Genomic DNA, 23,374 nt, shown 5'->3' on the forward strand with positions numbered 1-23,374 from the left:
ATTCCTAGCAATGAGGGGACACCGTGGGAGGAGTCCCTAGGGATTGTCCAATCCGTTTTCCTCTTGGTATTTGAGAAAAGAGACCTGGAGAAAAAATAATTCGTCCGCTAAGAGAGCGGCTCCCCCACGAAGAATCAACATGGTGCAATCTTGATAAAAACTGTAACTCTTCCTGAACTTTTATGGAGAACAGGCTGGCCTGACTTAGGCAGATGGTATAGCAAAGCTTGACTTTGTAAATTGGAGTTGAGATAACTGGCATTCTACAAGGAACGCTACTTATCATGCAACACTGTTTAATGCAGCGCTATTTCTGGAAGAACCAACCTTCCCCTTTCCACATGTAAATGACTTTGCAGAAATATTAAATTTTTTTTTCGGTACACCTATGTTCAGCATCTCTTGATGAAGAACTACTTTATCTGTCTCAATAACCCAGACAAAAATCTTTTCATAAGCAGGGGTTTGCAGAGTGTAGTACTTGGACCAGCAACATTGGCAGCACCTGGAAACTTGTTCCAAATACAAATGACTGGGCAGTTCTCCTGATCTGTGGATCAGAAACTCTGGGGATGGGTACTGGGGGTAAGGTGGTCTAGCTGTCTGGGTTGTGACAAGCCCTCCAGGTGATTCTGTTGTGCCTTCAGCTTTGAGAATCACTGAAGCAACAGATGGCTTTATAGGTAACGAGGATGCCTTTGCTCACAGGTTCAGGCCATTAGGCTCACCCAGCCACAGTGGAGCCACAGTGGAGGCGGCCTTGCTGTCATTTCCCTTGGGACCTCAGCCTCCTTGGGCTCTAGGTAGCGTGGTCAGAATTAATGTGAACTAGGACCTTTTTTGTTTTTTGAAACCAAAGAGGGCATTTTACATTAGTGTTTGCATAAAAGCTTAGCGCGCATCCTGAGGTCCCCAGTGACGATCTAAGCATCATAACCACAGGCTTATGGAAAGGGAGCACAGTCCTTGGAGGGTGTGTTTGGTGGGGTTTGGGCCCTAAGTGGGAGTGATACAGATGAGATGAAGCTTACTTCCCTGTGACGTGGTGGCAGGAGCGGACAGCAGATCAAGCTCCCTTTCGGTTTTGCTTTGCTTCTCTGGGAGGCTTGCATCTGTGTGACCCCAGGTGGCCCTGAGGGTGAAGGGCAAGGGCATGCCCTTCCCCTTCCACTTGTAGTTGAACACACTCACTCTGTACACTTCCACTGGTGCGACCACATCCAAGTCCTGGATGGTTTCTTCCTCCCTATAAACGATGGGGAGAGCGGATGTTGGGGGCGGAGGAGGGACAGTGAACAGTCTCTGATGCATAGTAATTTCTACCCGTGAGCCTTTCAGATATACAGTATTCCATTCACGGTCAAATGCCTTGTGATGATAAAGTCATAGGACACTGCATTTCAGGCCGTGCAAAACCATGGTTGTCCCTTTATAAACCGACCCTAAATAACTCCAAATTTAATGGCTATGGGGTAATATATGGACACTTGTCATACTTCTATTTCTCTGAATTTTCTCATAATTCAAGGAAGGTTTAGTACACCAAAACATAGCCTTGTTTGTGTAAGAATTTAATATATGATAAATACAGAATGTGGAAACTCAATGGGATACAAGTGGATTATTACCTGTTGAGGGGATCAGCCTGGGGCTGCACCTCAAAGAATATTTGAGCAAATGTTGAGCAAATTCCCCTTGTGTTAAAAAGTTAAGTGTAAGCCTTGAAATCCCAGAGAAGTTAGGCTTCTGGTGCCTCAGGGGTGGGGGGAGTACTTTTTGAAAATACAAGTTTTAGGGGCACCTGGGTGACTCAGTAGGTTAAGCCTCCGACTCTTGATTTCGGCTCAGGTCATGATCTCAGTGTCATGAGGTCGAGCCCTGCATCAGGCTCTGCGCTGGATGTGGAGCCTGCTTAAGATTCTTTCCCTCTATGCCTCCCTCCATAGAATAAAAAAGGAAAAAAAAAAAGAAAATACAATTTTTAAGAAAAATCAAGTGAAATGATAAATTTGAGTTAAGAAAAAGAATTAGTCTGCGAAAAGGAGTCACTAAAAGGCAAGTTGGGAAAGATATTTGCAACGGTTTTGTGATGTAGAATATGGAGCACTCTTAAAAATTAAATGAAATACTAACAGAGAGAAAATGTGGAAAGGATATGAGCAGCATTATTTTTTTATTTTTGAAATATTTTATTTATTTATTCATGAGAGACACACAGAGAGAGGCAGAGACACAGGCAGGGGGAGAAGCAGGCTCCCTGCAGGGAGCCCGATGTGGGACTTGATCCTGGGACCCCGGGATCACGCCCTGAGCCGAAGGCAGACGCTCAACCACTGAGCCACCCAGGCGCCCCTGAGCAGGGTTATCCCATGAGGAAAGCATGTTACGATGAGAGGATGCTGTTTTTTGAATGTAGAATTGTAAAAGGGGAAAGGAAGCACGGATGATGCCCCGGAGGAGGTTGGATTCAGATAAGTACTGTCCTCACTGCCAGGCAGGCTCCAAGGGAGGCGGAGAGCATTTGAGCAGCGTGGATTGTGAGGCTTAGATCTGTTCCTGCATTTGGCCCCTCATGTCACTCCTGGGATTCCATGTGAAGGAAGCATCACAGATGCGCTGGGATGTATGGCCGAGGACCATTGATGATGGGGAAAAAGAAAAAACAGCGTAATGGTCAGTAAGAGGGCAGTGGTAAAGAAACTACCTTACTCATATTATAACAAAAATCATCCAGCCATTCCAAGTCGTGTTTTCAAAGAATTTGAATGATGGTGGGGCAAATGCTTTCTGGGTAACGGTGAATGAAACACGAATTAAAATTCTCCATTCTAGATGAGCTCAAACCCCACAGAGAAGCTGTCAGGAGGAGATGCTATCCAAATAAAAATGATTATCCTGGGGTGTTAGAATGACAAGTGATTTTAATGTGTTCCTTTATCATTTTATTTTCCTGGATTTCTATAGAGGTGTATACCTTTCATAGGAAGGAAGAAAGAAAGCATTGTTGGAAAGTGCAAGCATGCTGTATCTTTCGCCAAAATAAATACATTTTGCAGTCCTCTGGGTAAACAAAGCCTTGTCATTTGTCCTTACTGAAGAGAGTAAGGTTTAACCCTGCCACTCATTGAGGTGGCTTTCTTTTTGATATTTATAATGTTACCCTTGAGTTCTATTTAAAATGATTGATTTGGTGTATTTAAATTGCTGTGTTACTTTATAACCCTCGATTACCTTTTTATAGTGTCTGGCCAGGGGCAAATGCATAGACCTGAATCCCCAAGACATCGTAAAAACGTGAGCAAACTTTTCCCCCTTTAATAAGTGTCCTATAAGCCATCGATACTTGACTGATTTCTTAATAGTTACAATCATGGACATTTCTTTTTGTTCCTAGAAAAAGTTGATGCCTGATTACATTCTTGAGCTGGAATGATTTTCCTGAACTTATAGGTGAATGAAAACAGGAAATAATTTTAGTGTGATGCACATATTTAGCTTATTAGATCGTTTCTTCATTGAAACTGTATTGATACAAAAATGTGGCATATGCTATAAAAACCTGCTGCATTAGAACGTTTGCTATTTGTGGAATATTTGTGGAATATTACAGAGCAGCTTGGAGTCTCTTTTTGAAGTTTTTTAGGTTTTAAAATTCCTGTGTTCTCTTTTATTTTTTTAATCTTTAATTTTTTTGTATTTTTTATTGGAATTCCATTTGCCAACATATAGTATAACATCCAGTGCTCATCCCATCAAATGCCCCCCTCAGTGCCCGTCACCCAGTCACCCCATCCCCCCACCCACCTCCCCTTCCACTACCCCTTGTTCATTTCCTGTATTCTCTTTTAATTAGCTTACTATTGTTAAATTAAAACTTTTAAGAGGGCTGAGACTTGATGGCTATTCAGGACCTGCTCTAAGTTCAGATATAGTAAACTGTAGCTTATCTGTGCAGTGGGTGAGCTGTGCTCCAATACGGCAGCCAATGTGACTTTTAAATTAAAATTATTTATTTTTAAAAGATTTTATTTATTTATTCATGAGAGACCCGGGGGGGGGGGTGTGTGGCAGAGATAGAGGGAAGCTCTGTCCTCCTACAGGCAGAGGGAGAAGCAGGCTCCATGCAGGGAGCCCGATGCAGGACTTGATCTCGGGACTCCGGGATCATGACCTGAGCCGAAGGCAAATGTTGAACTGCTGAGCCACCCAGGCATCCCTTGGAAAGTGATTTATTCTAGAAACCTGCATCTAAGCTGTGAAGAGATCACGCTTTGTTAACACCGGGGGGCTCCTGGGTCGTGTGCACCCCTTTCTGCGGTGTCTGCTCCTGCCTGCAGAGCGGAATGCAGGGTGGGGGTGCTCAGTTTGGCGAACTGTCCTCCTGCCCTTGGGGCTCGGCTAGCACCTTCCCAGGTCTGGCCCGACTACCCTGTGTACGCTCATAGCTTCTGCACATTGCTAGCCTCTGCTTTCCATCTATCGCTGCTTGTCGCTGAGCAGCTTGTAAGGAGTCAGTGGGGACGCCCTCTGTGCGGGTGGCCTGGGCCACACTGTGTGCTCCGAGTGTCCCACCTCCTAACTGGCTCCTTCAGGGCTTGTCCTTCTGCCCTCGCAGCCCTTGTGGTCTCCCTGTCAGACTCCAGGGGACGTCTGTGTTCTCCAGCATGTGCCGCCTCCCCCTCTAGCTGCCCCCTGGGGTCACTGGGCGTTGTGTCCCCGTCTGGGCGATCGAGTGATCTGCTTGTGCCCACCCTTCCGTCGTTGCGGCGGGTGTGTGTGTGTTACCTTGCATGCTCCCCGTGCGTGTTCTGGCAGCGGGCGCTTGTTGGCTGTGGGGCGTCAGGTTGGACAGCCACACTGGCTTGTCAACAGGTGGATTCTCTGCAGATCGCATCGGCGGTGGCCCCTCTCTGCCGGCGGCTCTGGAGACAGGCTGCTGAGTACAGCCACCCGCTGTAAAATCCAGGCATGGGGTACGGGAGCTTGTGTGGGGCCCTGGCGGCCTGTCCCTCTACCGTCCGGCCTGCTGGGGGGCAGCCCTGTGGGGAGGAGATCTCTAGAGCCACGGCTCCCCACAAATTCGAGCGTCTGTGTTGTAACAGGAGTTGGAAAAGAGGGCTCTTTGGGTTGTGCCTATCATCATGTGGGTTATTTTTGCAAACCGATGTCGGTGGGGTAAAATTAGCCAGCCTCAATGTGGAAGCGCTGGGGTTGCCAATGCCCTCCATTCTGAATCATCCTGGAACCCGTCTGTCTGTTAAACGGGCTCCTTAATGCTTCATTAAAAAACAACAACAACAACAACAAAAAACTAAAGAAAAACACACCCAGTTTCTATTTAGGTTTAAGTCGTTTCTGGGTGCACCCTATTTTCTTGCACTGTCTCTCTTAGACTCTGTTGGAGGACGGAGTTAAGACTCCCCTCCGGTGGGCAGGTGGTGTTTACCTGTCCTCGATGCGATTTTTAAAGAAACCATTTTAGCCTTTTAACCAGGGCTTTCATATTTTCTGGGACAGCCCTGATTTAAATTGTTATCACTGGTCCTGACTCCTGCTCCTCAGACCACACACCCTCATTTTTGCTTCAGAAAAGATGGTAAGCACCTGTGCTCAGAGACTGTGGAATGTGTAAAGACAATCTCCCAGTTGTTTAACGTCCACCTTATAATTTGTTTCATTTGCTTATTTATGTACTTACCTGCATACTAGCGAGATTCAGAGGTCATGGTATTTACCTTCATGCTAGCGAGATTCAGAGGTCGTGGTCCTTACCTTTGTGCTAGTGGGATGCAGAGGTCGTGGTACTTACCTTTGTGCTAGCGGGATGTGGAGGTCGTGGTCCTTACCTTCGTGCTAGCGAGATGCAGAGGTCGTGGTACTTTCATGCTAGCGGGATGCGGAGGTCATGGTCCTTCCCCTCATGCTAGTGGGATGCAGAGGTCATGGTCCTTACCTTCGTGCTAGCGGGACGTGGAGGTCGTGGTCCTTCCCCTCATGCTAACGAGATGCGGAGGTCGTGGAGGGAAAAACCCGTCCAGACACATTTCCATGGTTCCTATTCTAAAATAGTTATTTTCTTTCTTTGTATTTTGATTGAGAAACGGCTTCATATCCTACCTCCGGCCCCCGCCCAGTGGGGACAGGCATAGTATTTTATATAAACAGGTGGATAATAAAATACGTGCTGGATTAAGTTTCTGTGCTGCGTACCTGGTACCTTTCCCGTCTCCTCTGAGAGTTTTCTGCCTTTTTGCTGCCATGGCACAGATGACTAACATCCTTTTATGAACCTTTAATTTTGACTGGGCCGCAGAATCGTTTTCCCGGGAAGCACCCGAAGCGGTGTGCACGTGTGTGCGTGTGTGCGCGGTGGCCGAAAAGGGAGTGATATTCTTGAAAGGTATTCTGTTGTATCTGAGTCACAAAATATATTTAGGTGTGGAGGCACTGTCCTTTTCTTCATCCCTCCTTGCACTTTTACTGATTTAAACTTCTCACCTACGTGTGTAATAAGAGCAGGCCCTGAATGAGTGAAAGATTTAAAAGCCCCACACGGCCGTGTCTGGCCACCCGAGCCATCCGTGGCCGACCCTGGGGAGTGGCGTGGCTGGAATGTAAATTAGCTAAATTGCAGGTTCTGTGGGAAGCGCCTGTAATTTTACCTGTTTCTCCACCTGTCGTATCAGAATGCAAGTGAGGAACAGCCAACCTATTATAGGAAAAGTCTAGTTGGTCAAAAAGTGCTCTGGCAAACGGTAGTTTGGGTCTGGTAACGCGTTGCTTGGGACACGCGAGACGTCTTACCTGCGGTGGGCATTTTCTGTTATCAACATGATGTTGCATCCTGCATGTCAAAATGCAGGTAGCAGCTCAGAGAGAATGCTGTTATTGGGGCAGGGGGGAGGTTAAAAAAAATCGAAGTGCTCTGATTTTTTTTTTCTTTGTTGGTTGCCCTTAGGTAATTCTTCCTGCAGGATGCACTAAGAGAAGAGGATCCTTACTCACCAGGCATGGAGAGCAGTTTATCAGTTTCTAGCATGCAGGACCCTTCCTCTTCACCCTTGGAGAAACAGCAGAGCTCAGCAAGCGGTAATGGAGGTCTCGATTCAGGTGGGACTTTGCTTTCTGGATCTCTGACGTTTTGATGTAGTGACTGGCATCTTCCCGAACATATTCAGGCAACAACGGGGCAGACATTTCTAGATCTCCCATGCTGCCTGTTCCTGGGATTTGCTGTCCTATTCCTAAGCCTCTAGCAGTTTGAAAGTTGCGCCAAGTTTGGCTCAAAAATCAGTGTTTCCTGTACTAGACAGAGAGGGGTGGGTTATGATGAAGTAGCAGGTCACTTCAGAATCTCAGCGGTTCACACGATAAACGTTTATGTATCACTCGTGCTAGTTCAGGTGAGTAAGCTGGTGCTCTTTCTACTGAGTCCTTTTACACCATGTGCGCGCAGTGCTTTTTGTTTCGGGATGAGCAGAGCTGGAGCGTCCCGAGTCAGCAGTGTCATGCTCCGGCTCAGAAGCCACAGCTGTGACTTTTGCTCAGAACCTCTTGACCAGAACCAGTCTCGTGTCTGCACCGCTGCAAGGGAGGTGGGAAAATCAGACTCGTCTCCCACGTGCCCGAGAGGGACAGGACAGAGAGCGGGACCTGCCCAAGCACGGATGCCACCTCCTTCTCTCCTCTCCGGAACCTGGAGCCCGTCTTTCCAAGAGGTGCCTAATGGGAAAGAAATTTAGGTCATGTGAATATGTGGTCAAGTTTTTCCTCCCTTTAAGGAATCTAAAACTTAACCAGCTTTTGATTGAATTTTAATATTTAATCAACAAATTTGTACATATATCTTTTTCTGAATACACTAAAGTCTGTTTTAAAAAGATACTTTCTTTAAAAAAAAAGAATTGCTCTATTTGCATAACAGCAAGTTAAATAGGGACAGCTTAGCTGTCTGGATCATGAACATTTGTTATGGTGAATTCACGTAAAACAGGTTGATCCTTAACTCAGTGGGAGATTGAATGTTTGTCCAGAGAAGTCACGATGCTCGTCTTCATATTCTGATCAGTGCCGTCAGTGGCAGAAATACAGATGGCTTCATAGCATTCAATTTCCTGCATTAAGTATCTCAAATTATATCTTTAGCTGCAAAAAAAGTCTGGAAAGCCCTGCAATTATTGTCTAAATATGTTCCATGATGTTAGTCTCTGCTTCAGAATCATCCTGGTTTTCTCCACCCGGCCCCTGGGGACTTTTTCCGTACGTGAACCGGAATGAGGAAACTTCTAGAAGCAGAGTCGAGTCATTGTCTGCTTGGGGAAGTATGGAGATTCTCTTGCAAGGAAACTCAGCCCCATAGGCTGAAGGTTCACCCCAATTCTATGTTTTTAAGTGCTTTAAAAAAAAAAAGCCTATCTTCCATTTGCTGCGTGAGGTTACTTTTCCAACTTTTGGTTCTCTGGGCTTTCCCTGTGTCTTTGCCGAAGGCACCTCTGATGTCTGCTACTGCCTCATCGTCAAAGGTGTGTCTTCAAAACTGTTGAAAAACCAAACCTGTGTTGCCTTTTCATTTCCTTGCAGCTGTGGTATATCTGTCTGGCTTAAGTAGATTTCGAAACCCATTGGTAATAGGGTGTCAGGGAAATTACTTGTGCTGCATTTCCTCGTGGGTGATTCCATGAATAGGGAAGGAGGAGATGGCACTGGAGGCCTGTCGTGCACATGCACTTCATAGTGGCTTCCTTGCTCGGGTGCGATGGGTGGCCTGCATCATTCAGGACGCTAAGGTCTTTACTAGAAAGGGTAGTTGTAGGGCGCTCTAAGTTATCTTAACATGTCCAGATGTCGGCCTCAGAGCTTTTTTCCCCTGATCTGTCTTTTCTCCTTGGAATTTCCACAAGCACCTCTGTGTGGAGGAGACTTTTAGGTGGTGCTACAAAGAGCGAGTCCTAAAAGAGAAATAAATTTTTAAAAAAGGTTTTATTTATTTATTCATGAAACAGAGAGAGAGAGAGAGAGAGAGAGAGAGAGAGAGGGGCAGAGACACAGGGAGAGGGACAAGCAGGCTCCCTACGGGGACCCTAACATGGGACTCGATCCCAGGACCCCGGGATCATGCTCTGAGCTGAAGGCAGATGCTCAACTGCCGAGTCCCCCAGGTGCCCCCAAAAGATAAATAAATTTAAAGCAGGATGTAAACCTCTGTAGAGAACCAAGGCTGACTTGCAGAAACTCAGTGGCACGTCAAACATTGAGTCTGTTAAAATGTCCTCAGTAGGAGTTGTCAGGAAGTTTACTTTCCCCTCCAAGCTGTTGGTACATGAAACAGTTTCCGCTCTGGAGTCGGTGGCAGGGGAGTCTGGTTGTGGGACCCCCTGCCAGCCTTTCAGGTGCCATCCGCCTACTAGAGGAGCCGGAGAAGGTGAGCTCAGGGTTCCCCGGCCAATGCCGCCTTCACTGAGGACAGGTAGGTACGTGATCCTGAGTTTGAACTCTGGCGGGCGCTCTCCTGAGTGCTTTATGTGCATCGACTCGGGGTACCCTTCCACGATCCAGTGAAATCACTGCTTTTATCACCCTCACGTTACTGAGCTGGGACGTGGACGACCTGGTGACATCACAGGGCTCTTGTGTTGGAGCCGGGATTTCATTTCGGGCTGGGAAGCTGGTGCTCTGCACATGGGGCCGTACCTGCCCTTCCGTGCAGGGGAATGTCACCCTTGGCACCAGTGTGCGCGTGAGCACGCCCCTCCATGCACGCACACGCACGTGCACACACACACTTTCTGGGACGCCCGCACAGCCCGGCTGCTTTCTCGTCCTTTCCTCCGCCGGTCTGCGGTCCCCTATCCCCACGTGTGATGTGACACATGCCTCTTGCTCCCCGGCAAGCGACGACACGTAGGTGCCTCTGGCTCTTCTCTGCCCAGAGATGGGCACTCCCCACACCCCCTGCCCCTGGGTGTTTCAATTTAGTGCTCCCACACCCTAACCCGTGCCACTGTGACTGCTTGCACAGATGACCCATCCCTCTGAGACAAATAATTTCACCGTGAGACTGTGAGCTCTGAATCTCATCCACAGCTTTCATATTTCCCATTTTGCCTCTTTTCCTAAGTCAGGTGATAGTTTGGCACCTCAGTCTTGTACATGAAATAGGCGCAGTGTAAAGTGACTCATCCTCCCAGGAGCGCCTAGGCTGTCGCCGGGATGCATGCAGGTCAACCATCGGGCGGCCCGGCCGGCGCACAAAGCGGACAGCCTTGTCACCGGCTGCACAGAAGGCAGTGGACCAGAACTGGCTTTCTGGAACTCTGGGCTTCTCCAGTTGCTGTGATAAGAGCAAGCAAAACAGTGTGCTGACATGGTGATAAATAGACTCCTTGACATTATTTTTCCAGGCTGGCTAAATGTAATTTCCTGATGAGGTCTGTAGATAAAGTGCTGTTGCACATTTAGACCGGGCAGGCCTCTGAGTAAAGAGAATTATGCTGGGAACATGGGCTTAATTTTTTTGTTTTTGTTTTTTTGGTGTTAGGAATATATTAACTGGAGTCCCATAGGCTTTTCTGTTCTGAAAGTATATATATATATATACACATATACATATACATGTATATATATATTTTTTAGGGCACCTGGGTGGCTCAGTTGATTAATCGTCTCCTTTGGCTCAGGTCATGATCCCAGTCTGCTTTTCTCTGTCTCTCTCCCTCTGCACCTAAGCCCGCTCTTTCTCTCTCTCTGTCAAATAAAAATTTAAATATTTGACACAGAGAGAGAACAATTAGGGGGAGAGGCAGGCAGAGGGAGAGGGAGAAGCGGATGGATGCCCTGCTGAGCAGGGAGCCTGACAACACAGGGCTGGATCCCAGGACCCTGCGATCATGACCTGAGCGGAAGACAGATGCTTAACTGATGTAGCCACCCGGGCACCTGGAGTCAACATTCTTGTTAGAAAAATTCAAATCTCTTGATCTTGGTGCTGGGAACTGGTTCTGTGTGATTCCACAGTGTTCTCTGTTAAAAACAAAACAAAATGAACAAAAGGCCCCCCAAAACCCTCTCTTTAGGATAGTTCTTGTCCCCCCACTCCCCCCAGCTGGGTGACTGGGTGATTTTTATGTGTTTTTTTTTTTTTTTGGAAAATCTCTGTGGCCGCCTGGGTCGTCTGAGTGCAGGTGATTGTCCGCCCTTCCCTGGGGGAAGCCCTGCAGCCGTGAACCCAGCCCTTGGAGTGACTCCGTCCGTTTCATATACTCAGTAGAACTGCTTTTTAAACCTTGTGATCCTAGGAATGGACTATCAGCAATGAAAATCAGCAAGATGTAATGCCTTCCTTTCTCTTCCCGTTTGCGTGAGGGATCTTGAGCACACTGGAAGGTGTTGTGGGATATTTCATTGACTCTGAACTGCAGACTTTCCCTTCTTTTACCGGGTGATGGCCATGGACTCTTAACCTTCAGCTTTGCAAAGTTAGCCTGATTTCAGACTGTAAAATCAGAACCCAAGATTTGATTACTCAAAAAAAAAAAAAAAGTGTGTGAGCCATTTTCTGCTCTACACTGTCCAGTCGCTTGCTCACCTCCACGTTTAGTGTTCTTTTTCTGTTGTTAGCAAATACGCCGGTCGCCTAAATAGCCTCCTGTTTTCCACAACTGGACGACCGCTAATGAGCACGCCTGTTTTCTTTTAAAATGTGAAATTTTCTTGGTCGCGTTTCATGGCCTGCTTTCATTACATCATGGGGAAAAACGCTTCCGACCGGTGCCTTGGCAGAGGAGGGAGGTTGTCAGAGTTTCCCTGATAAAATGTTTATGGGTTTAAGAGGTTTATGAATCAGCTGTAAATATTTGCTCTAGGTTTATGAGACCTCCACTCATAAACAGTGTGTGTGTTTATCTATTGCTCATTGAAACGTCTTTAGAGAATGGGCTGTTCAGGGCACACGTGCTTGGCGGACGTGCCGTGAGTTACAGGTTGGCAAAGGCCTGAGGGTAGGGGACCCTCAGTTTTGTGTATGATTTTATTGTTCAGGCTACCAGCGCTGGGCATACAAGCTTTAATTTTTAAGGTCCCATTCCTGGCCCGACTTTTCAGTATTTTCTATGGACTGTAGAGCTTGTAACAGCTGCCTGCAGCCGTGAGCCACAGACTCTCGCTGGGGAGTCACGGTGGGACCTTTCCATCTCTTGCTGACTTGAATGAACTCCCAAGGGAGCGTGAAGGCCATCTACAGCCTGTTCATTGCTGGAAGAGACCCATGGTTGATAACAAATTAAGAATTCAGGGGGAACATTGGTGTAGAATGCTAGGCGCCTCAATTGGAATAGTTTGAAGAGTGAATCACCTTAACACGCAGCCTCGAAGCTGACGCCGGGATATTTCGGCCACGGTCTCCCCCACATGGATGGTGATGGAGCTCATCAAAGCCTTCTAGTCCCAGGCACCAGTTCTGTCTCCAGGCAGGTGTTTCTGATGCCAGGGAAGCGATCACTCCCTAAGAGAGCCTTTCCACTTTCCGGGAGCCTCCATCCAGAGGCTCTCCCAGGAGTGTCTGCCTCCAAAGGCCCAGGACCAAGTTTTGTGCCCATTTCGTCGCCCTGGTTGTGTCCTCCTGCAGAAGGCTCCGGGGGCTCTGCGCCCTCCGTTCTCTCCAAGCGTGGCCACTGCCTCTTGCCTTTCCGCATCTTCCTGCCACCTGGCTTGGCTCTGGATTGCTCTGGTGCTCTCCAGCACAGAAGTCAGAGAAGCTGGCCCCGGAGCCTGCCTTGGATTCTCCAGGAGAGGAACCAGTGATAGTGCTGGTGGTGCAGATGTGCCCCATGTGTGATGCAGGCAGAAGGGTGACGTGGAAAGGTGTCTTGGGAGAGTTCCAGCTTGACACCGGACAGCCTGAGTTGGATCCCTGCCTCTGTGGCAGGACAGTTGCACGATCCTGGTGACCCCCTAGCCTTTCTGAGCTCTGTCATCTCTTCTGTGAAACGGGGATGGTGGTAACCATCTGTCAGGGTTCTTGGAAGGATGGAACGGGATGATGCACATAAAGCAGTTAGCAGGGACCTGACACCCTGGTGATGGTGTAGCTCTTAGGACACTGCTGTGACCTCGTGGTGGGTCTGTGGGGCTGGAAGTGTGTGACCCTAGCTGGGGTGGGCAGGCCTGCGGGTGGTGTGGGCTTGGGCTAAAGCTGGACAGGTAGGGTGTTGAGAAATTACAGACTTCCCTTGTGCCAAGTTAGCTGCCAGCAGACACTGTGCCAGGCACCCTGAGCAAATAAGTAGTGTGCAGGGATGCATCTGGCCAGTGCATCAGAAAGCAAACTTGGCAATTGGTGCCTGCAGCCTTTTGGGGAAAAGAATTAGGGGTCAAGCCGCAGGGCAACACCCAGGAGTGTTTTCCAGAATGTGACTGCTTCCCCTGCGGGTTGGCCCCACTGTGCCTCAGCAGTGTCTCTTGTTAGCTGGTGGCTGCAGGACCCGCTGACTTTTTTCCAGGGACCCTGTTTCTGACAGAAGGACATAAATCCTTGGGTAAGGTAAAATGTTGGGGGAAAAAACAAGGAAGAGGTTTTCTCTTCAGGTAGCTTTTATTTTTCTTGCGCATTTAATTACAAGCCACCTCATGGAGGTAGAATTTGAGGAGGCAGTTCTCAGCAACTTTTGATGTAGAAGCCAAAGGGTGAGATAACTGCTTTTAACCTAGCGTCTTCTAGTTTTACCCAAAAAAAGGATCTTCTGTGCATCGCTGAGACTGTACAGAGCATCACAAGAAAATTATTTTTCTTACTTAAAATTGGAGAAATCTTTCCTGGAAGAAGGGTAGTGCTCGCCTGCAAGAACACTGCTTCCTGAGAGCCTCCTGTTGCTGATTCCCCTGGCTCACCTTCCACGGGATACACCGCTCCTTCACTAATACGGGGCCCGAGAGCAGCATCTGTTCTTGGCCAGTGACATAGATTGTTGCTTAGAGAAGATCCACTGGCTGAACATCAGCATCCGCTGAGCATCATTGCAAGAAAAGAGAAGCGAGACTTTGAAGCTCCTACCTCCCCTCCTGTGTGGGTGGCCCTCCGGGGCTCTGTTTTCTCTTTAGGACTGACATGCAGATAGGTTAAGATAACATTTCCAGGTCATTAGCTCTTTCTCCTGGACACTAGGACGTAATAGTGTTGTCCATGCCATCAGATGAGTTGCTTGGTTCTTTCTGACTATACAGATTTGTCTCCTACCCAGAGTCTTCCATGTTTTGAGGATTGCTTGATGGGCAGCTTGTTGGTTTATGTCACTAAGTTGCTAGGTTATGGCCTTTGGCCTTTCCGTACTTGAGCAATCCTTCTGGACCTCAAATAGTTTTCTTTTCTTTTTTTTTTTTTTCCCTTGGAATAACATCAGAGTCATTGCTTCCCAAAGTGCCTCATGATACTCGCAGTCTGTGCTGTTACTTTATTGTCTCGAGCCAGAGTATGTGAGGAGTGGTCAGATGCTCATGCTGCCTGCACGTCCTGGTGTCTCCCCAAAACTCAGTGGCTTCCGTTACCTGGTCTTCCCACCTCCCCGAAGATGGGAGTGGCCGCGGGGACAGTGGCCAATTCCCAACAAGTACTCTCACGGGTGGCAGGAAGGCCCCGAGACCAGTCTCATTCCAGTTGCCTGAGAGCACTTGGTTTTACTAACCTCGATTTTGCCAGGGTTGTGCAGGCAGGATTTCATCCGTTTCCCTTTCCGGGGTCAGCACTCCGCCGTGAGCTCGCCGAAGCTGACAGTCGGCAGCCTCATCCTCAGCAGGATCCTCCTGCACCATCAGATTCACATGTTTCTTGCATGAAGGATTTCCTGCCCTTTGTGGAAGGCCAGCGCCTTTCCGTTCTTCACTCCAGTGTTGATATTCTTCTGGTGTTTTATTTTGTTTTGTTTTGTCTTTGGCAGAAGAAGGTTCAAGCCTGGAGGAAATTGGCTTTAACTGGGGAGAATATCTGGAAGAAACAGGTGCCAGTGCAGCTCCTCACACCTCCTTCAAACATGTACGTAACACACCCGTGTCTTTTTGGTCTGCATTTGGTGGGGCGGGTGGGGCATCTGCAGGAAGCTTTGGGGAGAAAAGGGAAATTGAGGCAGGATTTCTTAGACATCAAAAAGAGAGGTGGACATCGACTTGCTTTCTGCAGATCACTGCAGGAAAGATGGGCCTTGTCATTACACTTGATCTCTTCTGGTAACGGGTGCTGGGCCCACGGTGGGGCTCCGTGTGTGGGCTACAGTGTGCACCTTACCCTTGTTCTGCATCCTAAAGGGTCAGAATGCACAGATGTGGGCCTGCATGGTAGACAGACATGGCTCTACAAAGTACACAGACATGGCCCTACAAAGGGCACACAGCCCGAGATGGGTAAGATTGATGTGAATCAAGAGCCAGCAAGCTAGGCAAATACGTGTGACGAGTAATGTCATCTAGGAGGAGTAATGGCTATATATTTCTATTTTGAATTGATATTTTTATTTCAAAAAGACACCTAAAAGTCTTATAGCCAGCTTTGTGGGCAGATGAGTGAAATTAGAGGAAATAGCTTTAAATATTCAGGGCACATTTGGATCAAACCAGAAAATCATTTTCATCGGTAATATTTCTTTGAACGATGCCCATGGTGTGCCCAGCCAAGGGCGAGTCCCAGAAAATAAAAGATTGAGGTTTTATCAGATTTTTGCTTATGTATGAGACTTTGGTAATATATCATTAGCCAGGGAAAGACTGTATTTCCAGGACCCAAGTTCTGAGGCATTACTGTTGCTTTACTGGAAATGAAAATTTAATTCTGAGAAACATTTTTCCCCCCACTGTGCTATCCAAGGCAAAGATTTAGTCCAAGGATGGTAAGCAAACTGGCATACTTCTACAACATGTTCTTGCTTTTGGCTCTCTTGCCTCTTAGGATGCTGGGATGACTTGGCTGGATCCCTTGAGGTAGTTTAGGAAGGAGATACTGATCCATAAATTTTTCCTTCTGTACTGCAAGTTATCAATCTCTCTCCATGTGGAGCTTCTCTGTTCTGTTTGATCCAGTTACTTCTCCCACTTTCCTTTCTTTCTTTTTTTTCTTTTTTAAGATTTTATTTATTTATTCATGAGAGAGAGAGAGAGAGAGAGAGAGGCAGAGACACAGGCAGAGGGAGAAGCAGGCTCCATGCAGGGAGTCTGATGTGGTACTCAATCCCAGGACCCCAGGATCATGACCTGAGCTGAAGGCAGATGTTCAACCACTGAGCCCCCCAAGGGCGTCCCTCCCACCTCCCTTCAACCACAGTGTCGTGTCCTTCTGGGTGCACCATTTCCCTAGTCCCGTGTGCCAGGTTTAAAGGAAAAGTATTGTGGACCCATGGATGAGCTGCGTATCATTCCATCATCTCTTAAGCAGCAGCTCCTCATGGATGTCGTGTGAGCTTTTGATGTTACGGCTCACTAGGCTGCAAAGCTTTTCAGGGGAGGGCTGGCAAATATTAATAGACTATAACCATTAATTTAAAAAAAAATAGGAAATCTAATCTCTATGGCTGTGCTATTTGCACAGTGGCCACTAGCCACGTGGAGCTACTGAGCACTTGAAAAGTGTGCTGTCCAAATGGGGATGCACGTCTACATGTAGAATGTGTGCCAGGTTTTACAGGCTTCAATGGGAAACAACAGTGTAAAACAACTCAGTATTTTTCATGTTGATTACATCTTGCAATGACAATATTTGGGATATATCGGGTTAAACAAAATACATTATTAAAACTAATTTCATCTGTTTTAGCTCGCTAATTTAAAAAAAATATTTTATTTATTTATTCATGAAAGACACAGAGTAAGAGAGGCAGAGACACAGGCAGAGGGAGAAGCAGGCTCCCCAAGGGGAGCCTGATGTGGGACTTGATCCCAGGACCTCGGGGTCACGACCTGAGCCAAAAGCAGACGCTCAACCTCTGAGCCACCCAGGCATCCCTATCTTGCTAATTTTTAATGTGTCTCCTAGTAAACCTCACGTCTGGTTGGTGGCTCACATTGTGTTTTTAGGGCAAGAGGAATACCATGTTTAAGTGCTGTATTTTTAATAGTTCTCGTGATCCTCTGGGTGTTGTCTGATATAATAACATTTTCCCCATATTTCTTCTTTCCCAAAGGTTGAAATCAGCCTTCAGAGCAACTTCCAGCCGGGGATGAAACTGGAAGTGGCCAATAAGAACAACCCAGACACGTACTGGGTGGCCACCGTCATCACCACCTGCGGGCAGCTGCTGCTCCTGCGCTACTGTGGTTATGGCGAGGACCGCCGGGCCGATTTCTGGTGCGACGTGGTGATAGCAGATCTGCACCCTGTGGGGTGGTGCACACAGAACAACAAGGCCTTGATGCCCCCGGATGGTAAGCTCCCTGCATGCAGATGCCGAAGTGGCCCACGTCCCGAGGCCTTTTGATTTGCAAGCGATCATCGTTCATGATGCTTGTAGAGAAGCCTCGTAGACATCTGAACACTGATTTAGTAGGAAGATCCGGTGCTTTATGGGTTCCTTCCTTTGAGTTTCAGGGTCTGGTGGGCTCTCGGAGTGAGGGCGACCTGGGTGCAGCTGAGCCCACCGTGACCTTCTGGAGACTAAGGCTCTGAGTCTAATCCTCAAATGAGCGTTGAGGGTAGGAGACGAGGGCTGAGGGATGGATGGGCGCTGACTTGGAGAAACCCGGCTGCGTATCACACACACGTATCATACAGGCGCCCGGAAGGAGCTCGTCCGACCTTGTGAGTGAGAAGAGCCACGTTTCCAGATACCTGAATACTTAACACCCTGTTTTCAGGGTTTGATTCCATGGTGACGGCAGCCGTTTTGCTTGAAGACTTTCAATGCTGATTCTCAAGCCTGTGTAATACCCTTGTGGTAGCTTGTCTGCCTGTTTTAATTTTGACTTGATACTTTTATTCCCACCTGACACGTAGCTTTCGCAGCTGAATTCAGAGCTTCTTTCTGTCTACTGTGCTGGCTGTTGCTTTTGCCTGGAACTTTTGGATTTTACCTTCTTTCTGAAGTTCTGATATATTGCTCTTCTGATTGGTGGGAATGGTCTGTGGTTTCCTACTGGCCTGTGTTGTGCATGATTGAGAGCCTGCTAAGAGGTGGTCAGAATAGACCCATAAAGCTTGAGTTGTGATGTCTATAAGGACTGAACAGATTGCATGGGCCTCCTCCGACATCATTTGCCTCATTGCCTCAGAGGAAAGAGACACAGGCCCTTTGGTCCTGGTTTGGGCCATTGCCCCTGTGATCCCCTCATGCACGGGCTCTTTCCAGTCCTCTGCCCCGAGGTACCCCTTCCTCCTCCAGCTGTCAGCTCACCTGTGGCTTCCTCAGGCCACCACGGTCAGACCCTGTCTTGACTCCCTAAGCCCCTGATGCCCTTGGACTTGGCTCACATTTGCATCTGTGCGTCTCCCCCTCTTACTGATCTTTGAAAGAAAAAATTGAGTTCCCATACGCACACTGTAAAACTCATCCCTTTAAAGTGTGCACATCAGTGATTTTTGGTGTAGTTACAAGGCCGCGCAACCGTGGTCATCGTCTTAATTCCAGAGCATTGTCATCACCCCGTAAAGGGAACCCCATAAGGTGCCCACTGACCGCTGCTCTGTTCTTTCATTCCCCAGGCGCTGGCAGCCACTAGCCTGCTTTCTGTTTCTACAGCCTTGTTTATGGAAACACGTGGAATCACATAACATGAGAGTGAGGCTGCTTGAGTTTGGCTTCTTGGGCTTCGCGCCCTGTGCTGGAGGCTCATCCCTGTTGTCCGTAGCGTGGGTCAGGCCTTCATTCCTTTTTCTGGATGAATGTCGTTCTGCTGTGTGGCTGGACTGCACCGTCCCTCTGCATGCAGCAGCGGGTGGGCGCAGCTTTGACCCCGAACAGCCCTGGGCAGTTGTTCACCTGTATAGTCCTGTGCTAACACCTGTGCCCAGCGAGGTCTCAGTGAGCGTTCACGGGCAGACTGAAGGCTCTGGAAGGAAGTTATTATCTGTGCTTTCATAGATGCCCTTGAGAGAGGAATGCTGTAGTGCCTGTCTCCCCGCCTCTGAGTCGGTGCTGGTCCTATGCTTGGAGCTGCATGTGTGAGCCTTGTTTCTGGTCTCACTGTGGAGCGAGGGGTGCTCCGGTGATTGCTGGCCTGGGACTTTGCTCCTGCCTCCCATCCCGGCTGTGCAGGTGCACGCAGTGGGCCGAGCAGGGTAAAGCTCTACCTCAGCACGTCCTAGGCCCAGCTTGCACTGTGTCTGTCCCCAGCGACACTTTTATGTTTCTCTTATTTTTCTTTTACCCCCTTTATAAGATTTTTTAAGTGGACAGAACCTTGTGAAATGTAAGCACCACGTCAGCCCATCTCCAGAACCTTTTTGTCTTGAGTAACTGAAGCTTTGTACCCACTGAACAGCAACCCCCCACTTCCTCCCCTCCTGGAAGCCAACATTCCACCATCCGCTTCTCTGGGATTGATGGCTTCAGAGGCCTCACGTAACTGGAGTCCTGCACTATTTGTCCCCTTGTGAATGGCTTACCTTCCTCTCAGCATCATGTCCTCAAGGTTTGTCCACGTGCAGCATGTCCCAGGATTTCCTTTTTTTTTCTTTCCAATTTTGTTGAGATAGAATGAACCCACAACCCTGCGTATGTGTAAGGTTCATAGCATCATAAGTTTTTAAAAAAAACTTTTTAAAATTGGAGTTCAATTTGCCAACATATAGCATAACACCCAGTGCTCATCCCGCCAAGTGCCCCCCTCATTGCCCGTCACCCAGTCACCCCAACCCCCCGCCCACCTCCCCTTCCACTACCCCTTGTTCATTTCCCAGAGTTAGGAGTCTCTCATGTTTTGTCATCCTCATTGATATTTTCACTCATTTGCTTCAACGTGGAGGGACCTGGAGGGTATTATGCTGAGTGAAAGAAGTCAATTGAAAAAGGACAAACATTATATAGCATCATGAGTTGACTCACGTACGTGTGAAGCCGTATAGCAGGTTAGGTGAACATCCGTCATCTCATAGAGATACAAAAAAGAACAAAGAGAAAAAAATGTTTTTTCCTTGTGATGGGAGCTCTAGGATTTATCATCTTAGAACCTTGAAATACGCCACGCAGCAGTGTTAGCTGGCGTCCTCACGCTGCGCCTTCTTCTTATAACCTTTCCACCTTCACCCATTTCCCTTACCCCCCAATCTGCTGCCGCCGGCAACTGTTGCATATCTCATCCCTTTTTTAAATGTTTTCTGTGTTTTTTTTTGTTTATGTTTTTTAGATTCCACGTATAAGTAAGATCGTACAGTATTTGCCTTTCTCTATCTGACTTATTTCACTTAACATAGTGGCTCCAGGTCTGTCCATATTGCTGCAAATGGCATGATTTTCTTGTGGCTAAAGAATGTATACACACACACACTATACACACACACACACTCAATGAATATTTAGGTTGTTTCCACCTCTTGGCTGTTGTAGATCATGCTGCTGTGAACATGGGGGGTGCACATATCTCTTCGACGAGTGTCTTTGCTTCCTTTGGGTAGACACGCAGTCACAGAATTGCTGGATCCTGGGGTAGTTCTCGTTTTAATCTTCTGAGGACCCTCCGTACTATTTTCCGAGGGGGCCGCACTGATTGGCAGTCCCCCCAGCCGCGCAGAAGGGTTCTCTGCTCTCCGTGTCCTTGCCAGCATCCCAGGTTATCCCTTGTCTGTCTGAGGAGAGCCATTCCACAGGTGTAACGTGATGCCTCCTCGGGGTTCTGATTGTCATTTCCCTCATGATGAGTGATGTGGAGCAGGACTCGTTTATGCTCTTTGGAAAAATGTCTCTTGGAGCTTTTTCTCACTTTTTTTTTTTTAATTGATGTACGGTTGTCACACAGTGTTTTGTTAGTTTCAGGTGTCCAACACAGTGATTCAGCTTCTATCTTGGCTGTGCTCCCCGCAGGTGGGGCTGCCGCCTGTGCCCATAGAACACTGTTATCGATTATATTTCCCTTGCTATACCATCAACTATATTCCCCTTGCTGTATCTTTCATCCCCATGATTTATTCATTCTGTAACTGGAATCCTGGATCTCTTGATCCCCTTCACCAAATACATGAAGGGAAATGGGTGAAGCTTCTGCCCATTTTTCTTTTTTTTTCTGCTCATTTTTAAATTGGATTGTTTGTTGTTGTTGTTGTTTTTAGCTATGGAATTATAGCAGTTCTATATACATTTTGTATATTAACTCCTTATCCAGATACATGGTTGCAAATATTTTTTCCCCATTCTGTAGGTTGTCTTCATTTTGTTGATGGCTTCCTTTGAGGTGCAGCAGCTTTTTAGTTTGATGTAGGTCTGCCTGTTTTTATTTTATTGCTTGTGCTTTAGGTGTCCTATCCAAAAAAAAGCATTGGGAAGACCGACGTCAAGGACTTTTTTTTCTCCCTGTGTGTTCTTGTAGGAGTTTTATGGTGTCTGGGCCTAACATTCAGCTCCTTGGTTCATTCCGAGTTAATTTTTTTTTGCTAGTCATGTAGACAGGGCTCTCTTCTTTTTTTAAGACTGAATAATATTCCACTTGCTTTGAATTAAAACAGCCACAGAGGTGAGAAGATACAGTGTGTTATATGATTATTTAATTTCCTTGTGGTCTCTGTTCTCTCCTGAAGTGAACCAGTCTTGACAGAGGATTTGTGCTGATGGAAAATTGGAAAAACATCAGGGCTACTTGAGAACGAGACTTCTTCCCACTAGCCTGGCTCTGCTCACGGTGGCCCTGGCACGATGCCCACACCTGCTGGGGAGGGTTCTCAGGCTGCCGACCCCCCTTCTCACTGTCCTTGCTTATCTCATACATGACTCACTCTCCAAGTTTGACATGTTAGCAGCTAAATGCCCTTGGAAAGGCTGCACGATGGTTTCACTTTATAATAGATTCTCTAGTGAATCGTTTTTAGAGACAAGTTCCAGAATGCTGAATTTTAACACTCTCGGAGCTAATGGGTTCATTTGGTAGAAATCCATGCTGTTGCTTGAGAGAGAGGGCATAGTTTATTAATCAATTCTTCTTTCTCGCTTGGATGAAAAATGTGGCAGCAGTCACAGCTCCAGAAGCAACATCAAATTTGTATCCTACTGACTTTGCGCTATTAGGCGAGACAGGGACACAGTTAAAATGACAAATTCCCAATGAAAAATGGGAACACTCTGTAAAGGGGGAAAGCATTAATGTGACGGAGAGATTTGAAGCCCGCTCAAACAATAACAAGTTATGCTAATTTGAGAATTTCTTTATTGCTCGTTTTAGAGAACTTGAAAAAAAGAATTTAGTAGGTAATCAATACGGCTTGGAAATCTTTAGTGCAGAGAACAAAGTCAGGAAATAGCAGGTTCGTGGGGGCAAAAGGTTTTATTGATTGCTGTAGTACAGGATAATTATTGCTTCGTAGCCAGAGGCAGCAGTTGTTCCACAGGGAATCGGGGAATCTATTTTTGAACAAGGATTCTTGTTTGTGTGGTTTTCTGTCTTGGAGAGCTAATATCATTGTAAATTCTGCAACTGTACCTGGTCAATCTTTGTCGTGGTTGAACTTGAAAGGCATCCCAGGATATTAACACAAGTTAGAGTCCACGACACCACAATGCTTTTGTTTGGGATGCTCCGTGGTGATGGATTTTCTTACGCCATCTCAGGAATTGGGATTTTTAGAGGGAGGAACAGCGCGGTTGGAATAAGGGGATCTGGTTCTTATCTTGCCTCTGCCATTAATTTAGCTACCTCGGTGAGTTTCCTCTCCGCTTTCTCATCTTGGAAACGAGACTGTATAATCTCTAAAGAGCTTTCTAGTCTGACATGCCTCGGTCTGTGGTCCTTGTGAAGGAAAGGGGGAGCAGGGGCACTAGTTTGCTCAGTGTATATATGAAGAGTGGTTTTTTTTTTTTTTTTTTTTTGGTTTCTTTTTTTTTGGAATGAAGATCTGTGGAAGTCCAGCACAAGAAGCAGAAGCACAGAAGTTTCTGTGTTACTGTTGGGGTGGTCAGGTTTCAGTGGATCGGGGTGGGGGACAGATGAAGCTGGGAAATTATTGGGAGTGCCTGGGTCCATCGTCACCTGCAACGGATAGAATTTCACTCGTTAAAGAATGAAGAGTCCTAGACTCTGGTTCCCTGTTGGAGCCCAGAGGACTGGGATTACTCCTTCCCCGAGTGAGAGTTGGTGGAGATGTCGTCGAACCAGTCAGTAGGTGCATGAGCGCTTCAAAACATGGGTAGGCGAAGCAAGGGGCTGACGGTGTGTGGTGTTTTGCCTCACGGAGGGAGTAAGAAGAGGGCCGCCTCTCCTGAGA

General features: G+C 47.3%; 1 protein-coding gene across 5 annotated transcripts in view; it reads left to right on the top strand.

The window, feature by feature from the left end:
* The window catches only part of SFMBT2 (Scm like with four mbt domains 2), a 217,060-nt gene that overhangs the window by 16,693 nt on the left and 176,993 nt on the right, over positions 1-23,374 (top strand). For all 5 annotated transcript variants that reach the window (XM_025445576.3, XM_025445580.3, XM_025445579.3 and 2 more), the window contains exons 2-4: positions 6,959-7,110; positions 14,928-15,022; positions 17,157-17,397. In XM_025445576.3, coding sequence (XP_025301361.1) covers positions 7,011-7,110; positions 14,928-15,022; positions 17,157-17,397 — 436 coding nt within the window. In that variant the 5' untranslated portion in view covers positions 6,959-7,010. The remainder of the gene's footprint in view (positions 1-6,958; positions 7,111-14,927; positions 15,023-17,156; positions 17,398-23,374) is intronic.

This window comes from Canis lupus, chromosome 2, assembly GCF_003254725.2.
Source record: "Canis lupus dingo isolate Sandy chromosome 2, ASM325472v2, whole genome shotgun sequence".
In the NCBI taxonomy this organism is placed as follows: Eukaryota; Metazoa; Chordata; class Mammalia; order Carnivora; family Canidae; genus Canis; species Canis lupus.